Source organism: Equus przewalskii, chromosome X (genome assembly GCF_037783145.1).
Source record: "Equus przewalskii isolate Varuska chromosome X, EquPr2, whole genome shotgun sequence".
Taxonomy (NCBI): domain Eukaryota; kingdom Metazoa; phylum Chordata; class Mammalia; order Perissodactyla; family Equidae; genus Equus; species Equus przewalskii.
The window spans coordinates 99,237,480-99,258,140 of record NC_091863.1 but is presented as its reverse complement, the minus strand read 5'-3'; the positions used below and the strand labels follow the sequence as shown (position 1 = coordinate 99,258,140).

The 20,661-nt window shown below is 40.6% G+C and overlaps 1 protein-coding gene across 7 annotated transcripts in view; it reads right to left on the bottom strand.

Annotated features, from left to right (window-relative positions):
- Positions 1 to 995: 995 nt before the first annotated feature.
- The window catches only part of GRIA3 (glutamate ionotropic receptor AMPA type subunit 3), a 271,951-nt gene continuing 252,285 nt past the window's right edge, over positions 996 to 20,661 (bottom strand). For 3 of the 7 annotated variants that reach the window (XR_011536229.1, XM_070606087.1, XM_070606092.1), the window contains 3 exons: positions 10,915 to 11,029; positions 8,105 to 8,352; positions 996 to 3,173 (listed from right to left, as the gene is read on the bottom strand). Coding sequence is in view for 5 of the 7 variants with exons in the window: in XM_070606087.1 (XP_070462188.1) it covers positions 8,107 to 8,352; positions 10,915 to 11,029 (361 nt within the window). In the remaining 2 variants the exon portion in view is untranslated. Of the gene's footprint in view, positions 3,174 to 8,093; positions 8,353 to 10,914; positions 11,030 to 20,661 lie in introns of all 7 variants that reach the window. The other 4 variants (XR_011536230.1, XM_070606088.1, XM_070606090.1 and 1 more) reach the window with 3 other exon arrangements.

The window sequence follows — 20,661 nt, the reverse complement described above, 5'->3', positions numbered from 1 at the left end:
GCCTACACTCCAGAATCTCCGAGTTTTCCTTTCCCACTCTGGTTTTTCTTCCTCTCCAAGGCCTTCTGTTCCTTGTTCCCTAGCTCCCTAACCCCAGATATCTTTCTTTCTTTATCCCTCTAGCATCTCAACTGCACTTTTCTTCTTTTCTGGCTCAGTTGCAAATTATCCCCTTCCCTTTCCTCCAGTCATTATCCCCGTTTTCTATGGTGACCATAATATAGAACTGTTCTATATTTAAACACTTGCTTTATTTATTGGATCAAACTGTATTCCATGTTTAGAATTTACAAATCAGACTAGATCATTAGCCTTTTGTTTCTCTCTCAGAAACATTCTAAAAATCAGTATAGTCCTAAAGTTATTTTTTCCCCCACCTCCCAGATCAGTGACCCTTGGTGGAATTAAGCTTTTCCAATGGGACATTAAGTTGTTAGCAGTCATTGAGGCAGCAACACAAAACTGAGCCAATTAACTAAGAGTACTAGGACGTATACTTTGTGATGACATGGGAAAGTAATTGGAAATGTTTTTGCGGTTCGTCAGTCGCAAGTTTGAGCTCTTTCTTGGGAGGTCAGATCTGGAGATGGGAGGATTGAGGACCAAGGTTAGGGTCAAGACAGGCCTCTGAGCAGAGGGTCCCAAAGGTTGGAGGAGACAAAGAATGGGAATGGGAGGCCCTGAAGTCAAACTTTTCCTCCTTTGCATATGAAGGCGTGCTTCTTGCTGTTTGTAGACACCATCTCACTGTTGGTGATCCAGACAAACCTAATGTAAGGTCTTGGTGGTACAGCTCCATTTAGGTTGAGGGGTCTGAGTCTGACTACAGTTGCAGTTGGGGTGAGGAGAGGCATAATCCTTTGTGAAAATCACCAGTAAGGTAACTGTTCAGGCATTGGCAAAGCTTCTGGTAGGAAGTAAATTAGTGAATAATAATTCCTTGGCACCTGCATCCGAGTAAATTTTAAGCAGTTAGTCAAAGCATAGAAACAGAATTCTTTCTTTACAACTTTATTTACAAAATGTATTAAAACTTTGTACAATACCTCATGGCAATGAGGCTCCGTAATTTATGCCCACACATGCAATTTACGCTTTTACAGCCATTAGTTTGCTTGGCAATTTTTCTGTTCACTGAAGTACAGCTTTAACAACAAAAAGAAAAGAATTGGAAAAAAAAATCCTCAAGTGACTACCGCCAAACTCCCATAGCTTGAAGTTAGTAGCAGAAATTTGAAGCAATCAATGTTTTTTTAAACATGCAAATTTTTAAAAAATAACAAACCAATTTACCCGCCTCTTCATTCTTAGTGAAGTTTCCTCTCTGAAAAACTGATTTGAGTCAATAAACATACATTTCTCTTTATACAGTGCCTATGAAAATGTTTGTGTGTAGGTTGGTTGGTTTGTTTTATACAACTTCATATTCGCACAGCGTTAGCTTCCCGCGCTGGGACATTATAGCATTCAGAAGTTGAAAATCACAGTTTCATGAAAACAAAACAAAACAAAAACACAACAGCTTTCTTTTTTTTGTTCAATACCATTTAAAATTTGACAAGTGAGTTATTCGCTTATGACACAATTTTTGGAATGAAAGTTTATATTACACTTTTCTGGAAACGTTTCATTGGAACGAGACTTCTTCCTTTCTTTTCTGAAGACAAGAGCAAAATGTTCAGTGAGTCAACTAAGCATCTAAAGGTCACACTTGGAAAATGACTTCAAGCTCCTAGTTTTTACAGTCTGGAAACTTCCCAATGCACATCACTGATGAGAGCAAACTACTGAACTACAGAAAGCATATGTCGTTATATAGGAGGTAATTAGTGAGCGGAGACTATTTCCTTTGACTGGTCTGATGATGCCAACGGCAGGTACGCAACTAGTTACTTGATAGCCCGTGGAGCAGTGGAGTGATCTTCTGAGTCAGTAGAGAGACTGCTCCAAGCAAGGACCTGGGAGTGATGCTGAGGCCCTCAGTTTAGCGTAGGTTTGGGAATGCATTTTAGTCTTTGCAAACTAGAAAAGGACACATGCAGTCTGACGGAGAGCCACGGGCAACAACAGGCAACAGCTGGTAAGACAGACCTAGCAAGAGTAAAGTCAGATTGAGAACTGTGGTCTGAACTCACTGGCCCGCCCTGCAGTGCGGTCCTGTCTCCGTGGTGCACACTTGAAAGGCATACTTAGCAGAGAAAGCAGAGCTAAACACAGTGTTGTTTCTGAGAAAGATATTCTAAACACATTTGGGAGTATAGGCAGCATTTCCCTCACCTCAATGCTAAATACTCAGCTATATTGACTTAAAATGCACACTGAAGCAAGAAAAACAGATCTGTGAGCTGAAATGCCAGGCTTCTTGGAAAGCTCCGGGATCCGTTTTAGGAAAGCACCGTGAGGTATGCCTGATAGTGCCCCGTCCCTTGCTACACACAAACGTCAATTTCGAAAGCTCTGTTAATCCCTTCATCGAGTGGGAAGTTATCAAAGCATTTTCACGAAACCATTTCAAGAACACGGAGAAGTCACCGTTTAGTCCCTTTTCCAAAGTGTTTGAATTTTCTTAAGTGTTGCATTTACATTCTAAAGATATACACATTTCAGTAACGTTGAAAGTAAATAGGGTGCACAGAACATCACCACCCACAGGAAATACCAAAAACATCTGGTCAGCAGATCCTAGAAGAAATGCCAGTCTGTCTTCCCAAACACAGTCAGAGATTTTTTTTTTTATCAGGAGGAATTATTTTAGCTAAGATGGGCCTATTTGCTGAATTGGAATTTTAAATTTGTGTGTGAGTGTATTAAAGAACATGGTGTTTGTTTACTGTGCAGTGGTATCAAAGAATGGCTTTTGTTGAACTGATTTTTTAATAAGATTTTTTTCGCATACTGGAATCTTGCATGTCCATTTTTTTGTTGGTTTTATTTTAATTTTTTTCAAGCAAAGCAAAAAGATTTCAATGATGGTTTGCATTGTCGCGAGTCTCAGAGTGTTCCATAAGGCACTGAAGGAAAAAAAAATCAGTTTTTCCTATTGAAAGGTCATTGCACCATCAGCAATATTCGTGTCATGCCGGACACCAAGGAGAGTGAAGTCTGGCTCAGGATCCTTGAAGCAGCCACGTGTTCGGTGATCCTCTTGTCACACGCCTCCAGTGGGAAGGGATCTGCAAAGGCAAGGGGGAGGTCTAAATTTGAATAGGCCTTCTATTGGGAATTGACAAGTTTATTATGGCTCAGTCTGTCTTGGACAAGAACTGCGGCTGTTTCCTCAAACTGGCATCTCTGGTTTGCATCTGGTTTGACTGGCTTTTGGCAACAGGTCTGTTTAAATTCTTTCACCTGATGCAAATGCTTTGCAATCGGTTAAATCAGGTTCGTTCTCTACTATGCATTGGACTAAGGAATATACAGGCCTTGCGTGAAGTCTAACTCAAAACATGAATCACTTAGGATGTAGGTATACTAGAAAGTAGCATTTAAATAGAGATATTCAGGACTACTACCTACAGAGTGCCTTCTGATTGCAGAACCTGTGACAAAGGACTGTTTGTCTGGGACAGAGAGTAAACAGTGTTCTATGGCTTGCTCGATTGAAATCCATCTGACTGTGAGAAGAAAATTTGCTGCTCATTGCCGGAAAGGTGACACTTTGTTTCTCTTAATACCTACAACCTTAGTTATTAAAGTCTGAAAATAGCACACGGACTTTAAAGAGACAGCACATTCCAGGAAGAGGCCAGAACAGTGATACCCGTGCAGGGGCTTGGCATCTACAGGGTCTTTGCCCTAATACTGTGGGCCTGATTAAGATGCTGATGCTGCCCTCCTCTTGGAGGCATTAACTAGTGCACCGGATTTATTTGCCCCGACTCGGAAAACTCAAGGCCCCTTTCCTCCCTCCTCTTCAAGCTCACATCCCTCCTCTCCCTCCTTTCCTTCTACGCTAATGGGACCCTTCTTTTTCCTCCTGAGCTAACAGTGAATTTCGTCCCAAAGGAATGACATAATCATTTTCTACCACTGGCCTTGGAATAAAAGTATCTGTAAGAAGAATGTCAAAGACACTGCTGAAGGCCAAAAGCCCCAAAGAAGACAGAATAAGACTAACATGGAAGTTGGTAAACCTCTTCCTTGGAATCCTTAGAGTCCTGAGTCATATCTATCCCAGAAGCTTGGAGAAATTTTATATCAATAGCAGAAAAATCAGAGTCCCCTTCTCTCTCTTCATTGGCCTGGGCATGTCATTAGCTAGCTGTGTAACTTTGGGAAAGCCTCCTAATCTCTGAATGCCTCAGTTTCCTGCTTTTAAATAGGGATAGATGAAGTACTGTCACTGAAGTAAAAGTCATCTGGGGACAAAGAACATCACTACCTCAGTTATCCAGAATGTGTTTTCCATTTAACATAAGATGACCTCTTATGGGAAAACATCCGCAGCAAGAATGTCTATGCACATAAGCTGCAGAAGGAAAATTGATCACTTTGAAAATGGGCTGCATGAACAAAGTGAATATTTTCTAGGAAGACTAAATAGAACCATCTTAGAAGAAACATGAAAATCTTTTTCCTTAACTCCAAGCATCTTGAGGTCTTGAAAGTGAGAATTTCAAAAATATCATTGAAAAAACCAAAGAAGCCAGAAGTAGCTGTGAACAGTAATGAAAAACTGGAAAGAATTTCTTAGAACAATAAACAGAGTCAACCCTAGGGTGCAGTGAATTTGGAACACTTGGCAGTTGCTCATTTGCCAAGGCATGCTTGGGCCACACCTCCAGTGCTTGGTCAGTAAGGCAGAGAGGCAGCAGATAGTCAAGAGGCTATCTGCTCCCTAGTGGGTGCTGTATCTGAGGCTGAGGCACGTGTTCCCACAGTGAGTCCAATAATCCTGACTCTACTCTGATCCATAGAAAATGAGAGATGACCCCCTCCTCTTTCAAGGATGCCTTTTTATTAAGTAGATTTCACCTGGATCATATTTTTGCAGGTGAGTTGTCCTTGAGTCATTCTTCCTGAAGAATTACTGGTACCATAAACTCCCAAGGCTGGCTCTGATAATTAGCAATAAAAGTAAAATCTCAGGATGCCTTTCCATCTCTGTGGCCCTGAATAGACCCTGACAGATTTAGGCCAACTCAGAACTGGAAGCCTGGTAACTGGGTAACAAATTAGAAGTCACCTAAGAGATATTCCAGAACTTTTTGGGAAATAAAAGATGAATGATTGAAGAGTTCACTCTTCATTTAACCAGCATTCTCCTAATACTACCTCACCAAATTGGCTGAGGACAGCAGAAAGTTTTCTGTTTTCTGCTCAGCCTGCTTTGTGCCTCTGGACTGACACATGTAAGGTTTTTCCGGCATCTTCCAAGGCTTTTCCTTCTTGTCTGGAGATTTCACACAGGCTTGGAAGACAGATTTGTTTGCAGAGACATTTCCCAGGTTTCCCAGGTTTGCCAAGGGGCTAGCTAACTGTGCTGTAACCACATTGGCATCAATGTCTATTAAAATGTTATTTTTGCCTCAATTTTCCTGAATTTTGCTTCACAAAATGGATCAACTGAAATGACTACAGGAAAGCCAGAGAGCCAGAAGTTGTGGCAAGTTCATTTCTGAGGCTCTTCCCCCAGGTTTGATGTTCTGGGCCTCTACTTTAGGACTGCAACGTTCTACCCAAAGGTTTGCTGATCTCAGTTTTTTTCTTTCCCTTTTCCTTCCTTCCTTCTGTTTGTTCTCTTTTTCTTTCCTTCTCTCTCTGTCTCGGCCTCCCTTTCTCTCTTTCCTTCCCTCCCTGCCTCCCTTCCTCCCTCCCTTTCCCGTTCCTTCCTTTCTTTCTTTCCTTCAGTTACATGCTCTGAGATAATTGTCTCTAGAAGCTTACTACTCCCTGGACCAGCAGCATCAACATGACCTTGGAGCTTGTGAAAAATGTAGACTCTCAGGCCCCATTCCAGACCTGCTGAATCAGGATCTGCACCTTTATGAGATCCCCAGGTGATTCACATGCACATTGACATTTGAGAAGCTCTGCTCTGGGGCTTTAACAAGAGACTGAGGTTACAGCAGTTGGGGAGTAGGGACCTAGATTCTCAGATAGAATGGCTGATAATAAAGAGAGTCTGGAGGCCATGTGACCCTGAGCCCTGATACCCTTCTGTTTCAGAAAGATTCTTTCTGGGGAAAGTAGGAGTGATTGAATATATAACCTCATATCAAGTACATAGGAAGTGGGGCATACAGAGCCTCGGTGAAGCCCCTCAAGACTTTTTTGTAAACAAGACTTTTTTTGTAAACATAGCTTTAGGATCTGCTCTCCATTTGACAGGATCCCCTTGGGGTTTCAAGGTTCCTGCAGACTACCATGCCATGGGTGGCTGGAGGCAGCCTGGTTTAGTAAAGAATATAGCTATAGGAGGAAGAAGGGCTGGGTTCTAGTCTCAGAACTGCCACTATCTAGTTATGTTGCCTTGAGCAAATAACTTGGTGTGGCTGGGTCTTAGTTACCTGAAAGGGAAAATACTTTCTGACCCATTATCTCAAATGAGATGGGAGAGCACTTGGAAAACTGCTAAGCAGATTTAAGGTGTATTATTTCTTTGGATGCCAGTATCTCAGAATTTGGGATAATTAAGCTAGGCTGAAATTACTCATGTACTATCCTATGAAAAAGCAAATAATGTGCCCCAAATTGTAATGGACCTATATAACCTACTCAGGAGTAAAATATTTTAAGCACACTGGAACATTGAATGCTTGCATGCAAACAATGCTGACTACAGATGAATTCATGTATTATACATTCTACAGTGCAATGGGAACACTTTGTTAGTGGGTTAGTTCAGCGTACTGAGTATGTTGTGGCAAAAGGCCCCAGTCTGTAGCAGGAAGGAACAACCAGCAACTTCATCAAACAAGATAATGCTTTCCATGGTGAAGACGCATGATTTATTCAGAAGAAATATTATTTAAAATTGGCTGAATTTAGATCTACAATGTGAAATATAAGGAGGTCAAAATACAAATGCATTTGTAGAAATGCAAGCACATTGACACTGACGCAAAAAATCTCCCCCCTAAAATAAGGGCTATGAAGTTGCTAATTATCCTGTTCCACTTCAGATAGGTGTGTTAGTGATGACAGATGTACTTGAAGGTAACAAGACTATATTCTTTTAAACACTTCCAGAATGGAGATGTTATCCTAATTCAAGCTTGCCTTTGAACACGTCTGAGTTATTGGAGGTGGGGCGGGGGGAGGATGTGGCTGTAGCTGCCAGAGTCAAGGTGGCATCAGTTAGGTTCATCTAAGTATGAATTTGAGGGCAGCCAGCAGCAGGGAGCCTAGACTGTTCTTTGGGAGACACTTACCTGAACATCAGTTCCAAGAAAGGGACAACAAAGGAACTCAAAGATTAAAGAAATCGTCTCAAGCTTACACTTAAGAGAACCACCACTCCCCTGTGGAAACACTACATTTCTCCAGGTGGCAGTGCCCCACTTTCATACCTCACTGTAACATCAGCACCAGAGCAGCTGCTTTCTCTAGAGCTGCACTGTCCAATACGGTAGTCACTAGCCACATGTGACTATTGAACACTTGATATGTGGCTAGTATGAGTGGAGATGTGCCATAAGTATAAAATACACCCCATATTGTTAAGATTTAGTATGAAGAAATGAATGTAAAACGTCCCATCATTTTTATACTGATAATATGTTGGAATGATATTTTGGATTAAATAAAATATATCACTAATTTCACTCGTGTTACTTTTTAAACTGTGGCTACTAGAGCATTTAAAACTACATGTGTGGTTCACATATGTGACTCACAAATATTTCTGTTGAACAGCACTGCTCTAGAGAATTTTTTTCCCTTTTGGGTCACAGACCACAATTTAATAACAACTATGCTATTAGGAAAGCACCACCGCCTAATAAGAAAGCACAACCATTGTTTTCAAAGAATCAAATGGTTGCAAAGAGTAGACAATGCTTGAAACAATAAACCAAACCAAAAAAACAAAGAAAGAAGAAAAAAGAAAGAGATTAACAAACAGTAATGTAAGGCTGATTAGTTTACTAGACCTTAACCGTACCCCTAGATCTTAACACTCTCTGTTCCATACACGTTGTAGCCTTCTCTGTATGTAGCGTAATTTTGAGTGTTGGTGGCAGGAGCAGGCTTAAAGTTTTGGGTGTTCTTTGTGAGTTTCATGCGTTTGGACTCTGCCCGTGATTTGTAACAGAATTCTATCAAAGCCACCATCATGGCCAGCCCCAGACCTCCGACAAGTATATAGAAAACGCCCGCCACATTGCTCAGGCTCAGAGCGCTGGTCTTGTCCTAAGAGAAATGAACAACGTGATTAGTTCTTGGGGAAAACAAAGGCAATGGGACATTATAATACATTACAACAGTATAGGATAGTTCTAAGTTGTAAAATAACTAAACATTGATGTGTTATGATTCAATTCTGGCAACTGCCTGATGTTTCACAATGGCCAGCAAGATGGTAGATTGTGCTTCTGTTGATTTTGTAATCCTCACCTAAATGTTCCTTTATTTTGACTCTTTCAATCCTCTAGTACCTCAAAATGGTGTCAATAACCAAATAAAACACAGCACTTGGCCATGGGAGCAAAAGAGTAAACACAAGCACAATAAACCAGCCTCAATAAACACCATTTGCCAGAGTTGAGCAGTGACATAATCTCTATAAATGTAACACTCTTTTCATTTGGGAACTTGAAGCACTCTTTCCCCTCTCTGCCCCGCAACACCCCTTTCTTCCTTGTTCTCCCTGTGACAAACTCGTCAACAACCAGTCTTTAAGACACCAGGTGAGAATATTAGAGAGTCCTGATATTCTTGTCTGGGGAGTTATTTCACAGGGTTTGTTTAAAAAGGATTAAATTTCCCTTTTCTCCCAGTGGCTGAGAAATTGTTCCCTTTGGGGACCAGCTGATAAATACATATCCTCAGGGCAGCAAGTCTTTGTGTTGCTGGAACAAGGGTGCAGCACAAAGACTTGGCACCCTTCCATCTGCCTGAGAGTTGAAGGAAATTGTCAGGAGGACCCATTGGGTCCTGAATTGGCTCCATACACATCAGAAAGGTTTTCCAGGAGGCTGATGATTAAAACAAAAATCCAGCTCATTTTCAGCTTTTACTCCAGGGAATGTAATGAATAATTTAAAATATACTACACGTCTCTGCTTTCTATTTAAAATGGGGGGGGGGGGGAAATTGAGGAAGCCCATCAGTGAATTTCAGGTCAAACAGCAAATCTGACTAAGCTATCTGTCTGTATGAAAAAGCAAAAACTGAACTGCTGAACAATGGAAAGAGAAAAGTTGGTGCTTTGAGCCCTACCTTGAGGTAGGACACACCAAGGGCCAGGAGCCTTTCTTTGAAAAAAATAAAATAAAATAGCATTTTGTAGTCTTTTTAGAGGGAGTGTAACCATTTTGCTGCTGAATGCAATTGGATGGAATACCCAAATTGTTAAGTCATTCAATTGAGTATCTTATTCAAATGATAGCACAGTGAGTAGATGATGGCCATTGCTGATACTCAATACTCGTGGCTCAGCTAGTCTTGGTATGATTTAAAGATGATATGGCCATGTCTTGATTCTATTTTCATGGGAGCCAGGCTTGTACTTGTTCACCTTAATAAACAGGCCAATTGGAATTGAATGGCATGGTAGGGAAGGGGGATATGGGTGTGCCTCCTCTCTATAACAACCTTGCAAATAGTCACTCTTCTAGGATGAATGACAGCTAGGTAAGTGGTAAGAATTTCTGTCACTTATGAGAAAATGAATCATCACCTTAAGGAGGCTGGTGAGGCTATCTGCAAGGCTGTTCCACAGTCCATGAGGAAATGGACCCAGTTCTGGTAACCCTCCCTCTCCCATTAGATTTTTATATGTATGTGATATTTGATGGGGAAAAGGTGTCCTTTGACGTAACCCACATAAGCTGTAGCAACAAGAACAGTTTCAGGTTCCATATATTTGTTTCACAGAATTCCCTGTTGTAGGATGTAGAAAACCAGTAGCAAAATGGTTCACCGCACAGGGAAAATGAGTGGCATTTCATGAAATGAATTAACCGATACCACAATATTAGTTCAAAGAAAGGAAAGGCAAAAATTGAAACTGAAAAGAACTTTCTTAGGGGAGCAAAGGGGGGCAGGAAGGAGGCGGGGAAGAGTGTTTCATGCTTATCAATGTGATGTTATCCTGACAATGTGTACCCTTAAGGAGCATGCGACTAAATTCTAAAAGTATTATGTACAGAGATTCAAATGACACCTTTGGAAGAGAGAACTGTGACAGACTTAATGAGATTCGAGATCCAAATAGAGGCTGAACTCAAAACGACAGCAGCTGGGAGGAGGCTAATCATTCTACTTACAGAGACTAGTCTTTGTTATTTCTTTGACTGTTTTCAGATGGGATCGACATAATATATCAATAACCAAAGGTGTTTACTACAAAGTCTCTGACACTGTAAGAGGTTAAGAAAAAGTACTGTCACAACTGGATCTTTCATTTTTTTGGTTGTTGTTGTTGTTGTTCGATTTTCTCTTTGGACTTTCAAAATGTGAAATACAGTAAAACCCCCTTATAACACAGCTCATTATTTTACAGCTTTGGAAATGTGGTGGGCCAGACTGAGTTTCCTTATCACAACGGTAGCTCTGTGGAGTCAATGACTGACGTCATGTGGCATGCCTCTGAGGCTAGTGTTTGCCTTATTCCTTTAGCGCTGGTGTTATAAAGGGGTCCCACTGTGTTAGGGAGTGTGTGTTGGGAAGGAAAGCCGTTTTAGGGTAGAAAATAAACAGTGGTTCAAAATGTGATTGCTAATCAGTACAAAAAGACCTTCAGCGACTGACCTTACTCCCGGAGTCCTTGGCTCCACACTCCCCCTTATCGTACCACCATTTGTTTTTCAGCTTGTCTAAGATGCCTTGTTCACTGAGTTTCAATACTGCAAGGTTTACAGGCGTTCTTCACGTGGGAAATAACATAAATAACATTATATTATGTTATTTTATGTTATTCAAGCTTCAAACTACTTTAAAACTATAGAAAGCGATAAAGCAGGGGGCCCTGGCCACAGAGTAATTTTAGACACTGCAGGCAACCTGAGCATTACCTTATAAAAAGTTAACACTACAGCAACGCTATATTTACCAGGGCCTGCCCATATCGCTTTGAGTAATCGGCACACACTGTTAAATAATGAGGATAGAAAAAAAGGCACTCCTCAGATAGGCTGCGTGTAGTGAGGAGGGTCTCCCCTCAAGTGACAATCGTTGGCGGCAGCTTGCGGTAGCTTTGTGACGGAGGTGTGTTAGGTTTGATCTAACTGGGTGTCTTGTTGTACTTCCAGACAGAAAGCAAGTTCTATGGAGGAGTAGGGAAGGGGACGGGGTCAGAAGGGGAAGCATTTCCATATGTGGAATGAGACAAGAGGATGAATCCGAACAGAATAGAAAATAGATGCTATGTGAATAAAACACCCTCTGATTAGTTGTTCTTTATTTCACAAATCTGTTGCCCAGGTGAAAATGATACATGTCTTCACAAACTCTGAATTCTTACGCACGTACTGGTCTTAGTATTAAAGGTATAATGTGGACCTCTGAATTTTGGATAAGAGGAATACTTTCAACAGTGAGAGAACTGGCCTATGGATTGTTTTTGAGTTACTGACTGGCTGTCTCCCTGATACAGTCATATGTCTGTGGTTAACTCAGATCATCAGAGGTGAACCAGACTGTTTAAAAATGGATTATTAATACAGCATGACCTAAAATGGCAAAGTGACTCTGCCACTGTGGGTAGCACTGTAGAGGAACAGTTTAGATAGGCTGCTCCAGTGAGATAAGACTTCCACGAGTAAGAGGCTAACACATCCCCAGGAGGCCGGGCCACAGCTCCCTAGTGCTCCACCTCTTAAAGTATGAGGACTGCATTTGGAGCCACTGGGCAAATACGTGAAACCCTACTGGTCCTAGGATAAAGATTTTCTCTCTTAGAAATTTCTTCAGCTGTAAAACGGAAATAATGACCTTTACCCTCTCTTCTTTCTAGAGCTAATGAATCTTAAATGAAGTACCTCTAATAACTTTGGATTGAAAAATGCATTGTATACAGAGGGTGGCATAATTCTATTATGAGGCAATAAACTACTGTGTGTTCAGATTCATGTGAACAATATTGCCAACACCAGTGCATGTTATTCTGAATGCCATTAATTTACAAGGAGGAAAGCAGACACATTTATGTAACTATGAACATGCTGTAGAATTTCTTAGCTTATTTTGGATAAGTTGGAACCACCAACATATCCAGTCATTGACAAGACTTACTACAGTCACAGAGATCTGGCCTCTATCAGACCAAGTCCCCAAGCCTATTTCCTGCCCACCCCTGACCCTTTGCTGTTGAGAGCAAAGGGACCATTTCATCTTGAGATATTCTGAGAAATGTACCATCATTTAAAAATAATATGCAATTTCAGAGCATTTGAGATTTAAAAAGCTATAAACCCTTAGTGTCAGGGAGGTGACACTTTCTTGGTTAGTGCAGGGCTTGGCAGCCAGAATATCTGCATTTTGTATCTATCTCACTAGGAAATTGTGGTCCTTTTATACTTTAAAGTTCCTTCAATCAATGCTCAGAAACGTAGGCTTCTCACATGCCAACCAGAGTTGCTTGGAATGCAAAGCAACAAAAAATAGTCACATAAAACTTTGAGCCTTTTTAAGATATTATTGAAAAAAAAGATATTATTGGCAGTGAAAGTTTAAGTCTTAGACTTTTAAAGGACAGACAGGCCATCTATGGCCCTGAGATCAGTGTTAGAACTGCCTTCTCCCCTAATCCCCACTGTCTGGCTCCCCTTCTCTCTTTTCCCCTGATAATTTTTGGTTTTATCACCACCGTCTCTTCCCCAGTGCTATCCCTTAAGCTAGGCACTGGCATCCAGGCTCAGGATGATGGCAGTTAGCTAAGAATGCAGGGAGATGCTTTCCAATGGCGTATGGGTAACTGATTTCATTGGGACCACAGGAAAAAGTACAAAGCATTTCCTTCCTCCTTTCTGTGCTTCCTCTTTTCTTATCGCAAAGGGCCCAGTGTCCTCATGCTGCTCTCTGACTAAGCCCTTACCAGCCCATGTCCTCCCTCAAGGTACTATGTTCTTCAGATTACTTCATTCCATTTTTCAGTACAGCTGCTCTTACTAGATCTCAGGAACAGAGCAGTCTGATTAAAGGCACTCACAATGAGGTCCAAATAGAGATCTCTCCTTAGAGATCCTGGGTTTTAAAGAACTTTGTCAACCCTTAATTGAGCTAGGTTGATAAAAGTGCGACATGTTAGTTTAGAGTAATGGTTCTCAAAGTGTAGTCCAAGAACCCCTGGAGGATCCCTGAAACCTTTCATCAGAGGGCCTGCAAAGTCGAAACTATTTTTATAATAGTACTAAGATATTCCTTGCTCTTGTCACTCTTATTACCTCATGATGTACAGTGGAGTTTCCTGGAGGCTACATGACATGTGATATCACAACAGATTGAATGAAAAAGCGGAAATTAGAATCCTGTTCTCTTATATTAAGCCAGATATTGAAGAGACTTGCAAAAACATAGAACAAATCCACTCCTCACTAATTTATTTTTGTTTTCGAAAAAATATCATTATTTTTCACAAGAGTAGGTTATTTACGTTAGCATATATAGGGTTTATTATTTTTTAAATGAATTAATGAATATATTCTTTTAAAGTTCTTCAGTTTCAATTTCTGATCTGGTAAATATTAATAGACATAACACACATAAACAAACCTTTTGAGGGTTCCCTATAATTTTTAAGTGTGGAAGGAGGTCCCGGGACAAAAAAGCTTTAGGAGCACTGGTTTTTTGAGGAGGGAAGGCTTTTCCTGAGCTGGGGCCTATTCTAGGCTGCCACCATCCACTCTTGCCAAAACCCAGGCTCAGTATGTCAGCAATTTAGCATTCTATTTCCGACAAATGCCCTATCTATTCCTTAGGTCACCCAGTGGTCTCCACAGAATGGCTGGTACTGTTCTCCACTCTCATGGCCTCCCCAGTTGCAATGGAGGTCACCTTAGCGCAGTGGTTCTCAATCGGGGGTTATTTTGTCCTCCAGGGGACATTTGGCAATGTCCGGAGTCATTTTTCATTGTCACAACTGGGTGTGTGTGTGTGCTATAGGCATCTAGTGGCTAGAGGCCAGAGATGCTGCTAAACACCCTACTAGGCACAGGATAGCCCCCTACAACAAAGCCCCAGATGTCAAAAGTGCTGAGGTTGAGAAACCCTGCCTTAGAGCATCCAGACCTTATCTGATGCCCCAGGACTTGAGAGAAATCTGACAAATGATATATTCCTAGAAGTTTAGTCTTTGGGAAAAAAGTCACAGGGCTTATGAAATCTGGCAGGGAACCAATGTGCTTTTGGGAACTTTTAAATAAAAATGAAGGAGAAAAACAAACATTTCAAGCAGCAGCACAGCCAAGGAGCATAAAAGCTGTAATCAGAAATCACAGATAATACCGCTTAACAAGGTTAGGATAGCTGCCAAGAAAAGAAAGTATTTTAAAGGCCAAATCTCCTAGAACTGTACGTTGCTGTGGGGTGGAATAAATTCCCAAAATGGCAGAGAAAAATTGCTTTTATCTACATAATTTTCTCTCTTACTGTACCTTACTGGATGTATTGCCTAGCCCAATCCAAAGCAAGTGAATGTATTGACACCTTCCGTCCAACACACACACACACACACACACACACACATACACACACTTTAGTATTTTAAAGGAAGTGGAAGGTGGGCATTTGGTCATTTTAAATGTCACTTTCTCCATGAAGCCATTTTTGCTCACCACTCCAATATTTTCTCTCCTTTCCCTCATATTCTACCTTGCCTTATTATTTATGCCCATGTCTTATAATTCCCACCATACTGTGTGCTTCTCAATGGCTATTGTATTTGTATCCCCACCTAGAATAGTTCTCTAAATAAATACTTGTTGAACAGATAACTCTCCTTTAGTATTCTGTTTTTCGGCTTAGTACTTTGCCTAATTATGATAATAATAATCATTATTGGTCAAGTTTAATGATTACTCTAAGAAGGCAGATTTATGATCTCTACTTTATAAGTAAAGAAATTGAGGCACAGATAGGTTAAGCAATTTACTCAAGCCTGCACAACAAATTATGGGGCAGGCCAGAAGGCAAATTAATATGTCTAACTCTGTACTGTGCATTTTCCAGTGGAACACACAAAAGGGTAGCAGCCCTCCTTATTTTTATTCTTCAGGATTGGATGTTTCATAACGAATTTTTTCTTTGGGGACCACCATACTCCAAAAAACTATCAACCCGGCAAGGGCATATCTTGCAGCTGGGGCTTTTCATGGTGGCGCAGCAACACGTCTCCAGGAGAATGTCCCAGAGCAATTACTGCAGGCCCTTAACTGGCACCTAAGAGAATTATAAGTCAAAAATATTTATTGTACTCACCTCAATAGAGAATAGAAAGAATTAAACAAATTAGGTCAGATTCCTATCATGGAAATTAGTCAGGTATTCTCCCTTCTGAAGGGCTTGCTATGAACTTTTGCTGTGTAGAGCCCTCCCAAGTCAAAGGCATGGGTCAGCAGGCTTAGGGAGAGAACAGGAGAGCTGTGTGATGTAATTTCACGGGGTCTGGGAACGTCCCCCTGTCCGAAAATATTATCCTCACTGGTACCTGAAATTCCACCATGAGAATTGCAAACCTTTAAGTTTGAGCAACATTCCTTGTTAAAATACAAAGCTTCCTAAGAAATGAGAAATGAAGCAAAGAGTAACTATTTACAAACCCCAACTCTTTATTCCATGTTGTTTAAAAAATGTCCAGGAGGGAAAACAATATAAAGTTCTCCTAAGAAGAAAATGGTTTACTGCATCTACATCATAAAAATGTATACGGGTTGTTGATCAGATGGAGAGAGAAAGAGCAAATGTGAATTATATAGTCATTGAAAAGGATGAGAAGGTAGTGCTGACCTGTGGCAGAATGATGATTCCTGAGCGTAGGGAACAGTCATTGAGTGGTATCTATTTTTCTTAATAGGGGTAGTATTGTAATTCATAATGCTTTGAAAATGAGTTCTATTTTTGAAGAAAACATAACTGGGTGATACAAAGTTTTGCTTATCTCTGCCATCCACACCTGGCAGTAACTCAGCTACAAAGGACTGTGCTCACTAATCCCAGGCATCCAGCCCCAGGTGGCAGTTGTCTAGGTTCCCGGCTCGCTCCTGGGAGGTACCAAACCCCCATTTCAAAGTTTAAAGTTATGTTAGCAATAGCCAACATTACATATGGAGACAGCTTTAGGATAAGAAGACCATTTTTTTCCTGTGAAAGTACAAACTGTTTATTCCAAAAAAACAAAGTAACATTTTTGATATGTTTCTAAAGAACTGTCCAATTTATTTTTCAATTTTGATTTCAGGAAATACCTAACATAGGTAGTTTGGAGCCATGTTGGATTCTTTCTTATGAACAAAGAAATGTGGAGAGAGTGATGTGAGGGTGCTGAGTTTCCCCATAGCGGAAAAGAAGTAAAAATGGCTTTGTGAATTAATGACTAAGTTGATTCCTCCATTCTACCATTGTGATCCTGGAAGGGTTGAGATAAGAATTTGTACTATGGATGTGGCTCCGGGCTTGCAAAATATAGAAACCCAGGGTGTAGTACAATTTGTCCGTCTGAGAGACTAAGATATTCTGCTCTAAGTGCCTTTATTTCTCCTTTCTGAGCAGGGACATCTAAAGAGCAAATGTCTGTTTAATTAATGATGCCATAAGATCTTCAGTGATGCTCTTAGGAGGGATAGATATATATGCAAATATATAGGTTATGGAGAAAGACAAGGAGATCACAGAGAAGTAAAAGAAATATATGAGCAAGGGTGGTGTATTTGCACAGTTAATTAGAAACCTGCTCTAACAACACAATACCTGGGTAATGAAAATGGAAACTTAGCACAACCTAAGCTGGAAGCCCACCCTGTCACCCTATTCCTCATCCAAACCTCACTCCAAGTTACTAATACTTGCTTCTTTGTACCTAGTGATTCTTTTGAACAACTTTTGAGAATTATCTTTGGCCCAGTGGAGGGAAGAAGGCCATCCTCACTTTCACTGGCTTTTCTACTGAAGATATTTCAGGTTTTCATGGTGACAAGCCATCTTTCCCAATCGCTCACTTGCTTCCCTAGCCTTTTCTGGAGAACTCCTAGCATCACTCAGGAAATCACAGGCATGTACAGGCAGGCAACTACAGACATCTCTGCACAGGTGGGTCTTGATTTATCAAGTTGAAGCCAATTGATGACCAAGGAAGAGAAGATTCTTTGCTGGATGAAAGGATTTACTTTAAGGACTTCTGTATTATTTTCTGTAGATTACCTTGGGAAATGTATAGTGAAGGGATTTACCTCTTCATTTAGTAGCTGTTGGAGGCTGTGGCAGTTCAAAATATGCCCTAGACTACACTAGTGTCTGCAGCCCTTTAAAAACACTTTCTATCCATTTCTTTTCACCGGAGTTTCTGGATGCAGGATTATAAGAGAATGAGGGTTTAAGTTATTTCAATCCTTCTATCCTTGGGTCAGCCCGAGCTTTCTCCACAACCTGGGAGCATGCACATATGATTGCTGGCATTACTGGACTTTGGCCACTCAAGCGACCCTCATTCCACAGGGGCAGCTACAATGATTTGCTGTTATGCAGTGCTTAGCTGCTAGAAGCTCCCTCTGAGAGACTATTTATATCTATGTAGTTCACAAATGTAGCTCAAACCTATTTAACTCCTTGCTAATGAGATCATAATTTAATGTAAGTGCAAAGAGCAAATTTAATAATGCATGCATATGACATTAGGAGTTGAAAGCTGTGAGTCATTTTACTACGGGCTTAACAATGCTAGTGATTGAAACCTATTGATGAGCATCTGTGCTAAAGAAGCAGACCCAGAAGTCACTTGGAGATATGTGGGTAAATCGAGTGCATTTCCAAATGATAACCTCTCGAATTCAAAGTATTAGATCCCTTGATCCCACAGGTTGTGAATTTCACTGATGGATTTCTGCCAAACTGGGCCTTTGTCCAACCTCCTCCTCTAGAACAGGAATCCAAAATCATTATTGATTGTGGACTACCTCACATAACCCAATCTGTCTGGGAAGACTTCTTTCTCAATTTGTCCCTGACAGAGAGAAGGGGCTCAGAGAAGATGCTAAGCTTCTGGAGAAGCCAGTTTTGGTTAGAATGTGGCCACAGATACTTTCCCAAGTACAAAATTTATATTATTCACTTGAAAACTCTGTTTTAAGATCCATTAAAAATTCAAACTATCAAATTTGTTTGGGTTTTATTATTTATAAATGTGTTTTCTTTAGTTTATCCCAATCACATCAAGAAAGAGAGCATAGACTGAGAAGATAGAAACTGATCTTTACCAGAAACTCACATGACAAGTGTTTCTGAAGATATCTAGTTCATTCCCCTGACTCTAGCCTGAATGAAAATATTCATTGGAGTTTAATCTGATGGGCACCAGCATCTTCTTTTTTCCCATATAGCCCTCCCTTGACCATGACCCATAGAAAAAGAATCAGTCTTAGCTTACACGCCAATAGATTGCAACAAATGGGGTCTATATATCAGATCTGAAACCAGAAAGATCTGGTTGCCATGCTAGGGCACATACCACCCTCTTGGAGTGCACACTCTAGCATCCACTTATCTGCATTTCCAGCAGTGATGCCAGACAGGACATACTAGCAGAGTCAGTCTCTCTCTCTCTTACTGTCTCTCTCTATTTTTTCAAATGCAAAGTATGGTATTGCCTTATGTCTATATTTTGAGAAATATTTGCTTCAAGGCCAGATGAAATTAAGCTTTAAGGTGAATTTAGCACTTGGACCACACTTTTGCCAGCTCTGACCAATGAGGATTTGTCTCATGTGCCAAGGGCCAAATGCTATACCGCTCTCTAGAAAGTCAAAAGAGAATGGATTTCAATTGTTCTCCATAAAAGAAATCTGCCCCCACCCTGTTCCACCAATCTTAACTCCCACCCTCATTGAATGTATTTCAATCGTTTCAAATCTTTTGTGTTTCTTTTACATGGTTGTCCTACCTTTCAGAGAGTGTGGTTCTATAACCTTCTCTCCAAGTGAAAGGAAAGCAAATGATTTGGTCTTAGAGAGGCAGAAAGGGCATAGACACACACCATTTCACTCTGCCCCTGCAACGGCGTCTTTCCTCTTGGTAATTGTATAACAGCATTCTTACCTTCAGGCTTTTCACTCCTGCTCCTCTTTCTGTAGCTCTGTTGTTGGATATTTGGTCATTATTTGTCAATAAGAAACACATTCAAGTTATCAGGATAACACCCAAGGCAAATAATCATGTCCTAATCATAGAAACCATGTTAAGGCCACGCAGTCAGTTAAAAAAAAATCACTAGATGGATTAATTTTTAAACATGTTTTCTTTCTGGATTACAATTTTTTTTTCCGGTGGTAGAATTTATTCTTTAACACCATCTGGCAAAATCAATGGTTTTGGCAGTCACTGGACTGGTTCAGTTCTTAAGGCAAAAATGTCCCTTGCTTGAAGCAGCCACTTGAGAGAAAGTGAGGGTTTGCTCTTGGGAGGAAGACCTGAGTAAGTTCAAGGAGCAAATTTAGTCACTACTAGGAAAGAAAACCGTCAGGTTCTTCATACTTCCAGGAGGCAGCACCAGCACAGAAACATGCAAACCAACGAAGAGCATAATATACTCACCCTACTCCTCGATCTCAAACCAGTCTCGGTGATTCACGGGAACTTCTTCTAAGACCCAGGAAGTGCCATCGATCTGTAATGATTCTTGCCTACACACATAACAGTGTCAATAAAGAGTCATTGGGATCCATCTTAACCCTGGGTATCCAAAATGTCTACCTTTAGGGATGGCTCCTGCCAATAAAAGGTCCATCTTGTTGCAGGTAAAAGGCAGATGCAGATTCACATCCATTACCCAAGGCCCAAGAATGTCAAAGAATTCTGGGTGTGGAAGAGAAGTGGTTAAGAGACGGTGGCATAGGAGAGGAGAATTGTAGACATACATGGAAGAAGAAGAAATACACACAAAACTGAAGATCTCATTTATACATATGGAAAACACAGTACCACCTCATTCATCTATGCACCACCAAAGAGGAAGCGGAGGGCATTTGGAAATGGGCTGTCCTAAAGTATAATTTTTCACTGTCTTTCAGTAGAAGACTTGCTAAGCAAATGCACGGGATTTTAAAAAAAGATTGCTAGTGATAAGGAATAGGAACATGTTTGAATTTCTTAAGAGAACAAACTCTTTTTGGGTATTTTAAAAGCACCCATGTGAAAGAAAACACAACTAATTTTAATTGCAAGCCATTTTTTGAATTTATTAAAACAAGTTCCCTAAGTTCTTTCCTAGAATCACGTTGGCTAGTTTATTCTAATCCCTATATTTAAAGATAATAAAACTGCATCAATATTCTCTATCAATGTTCTATAAAT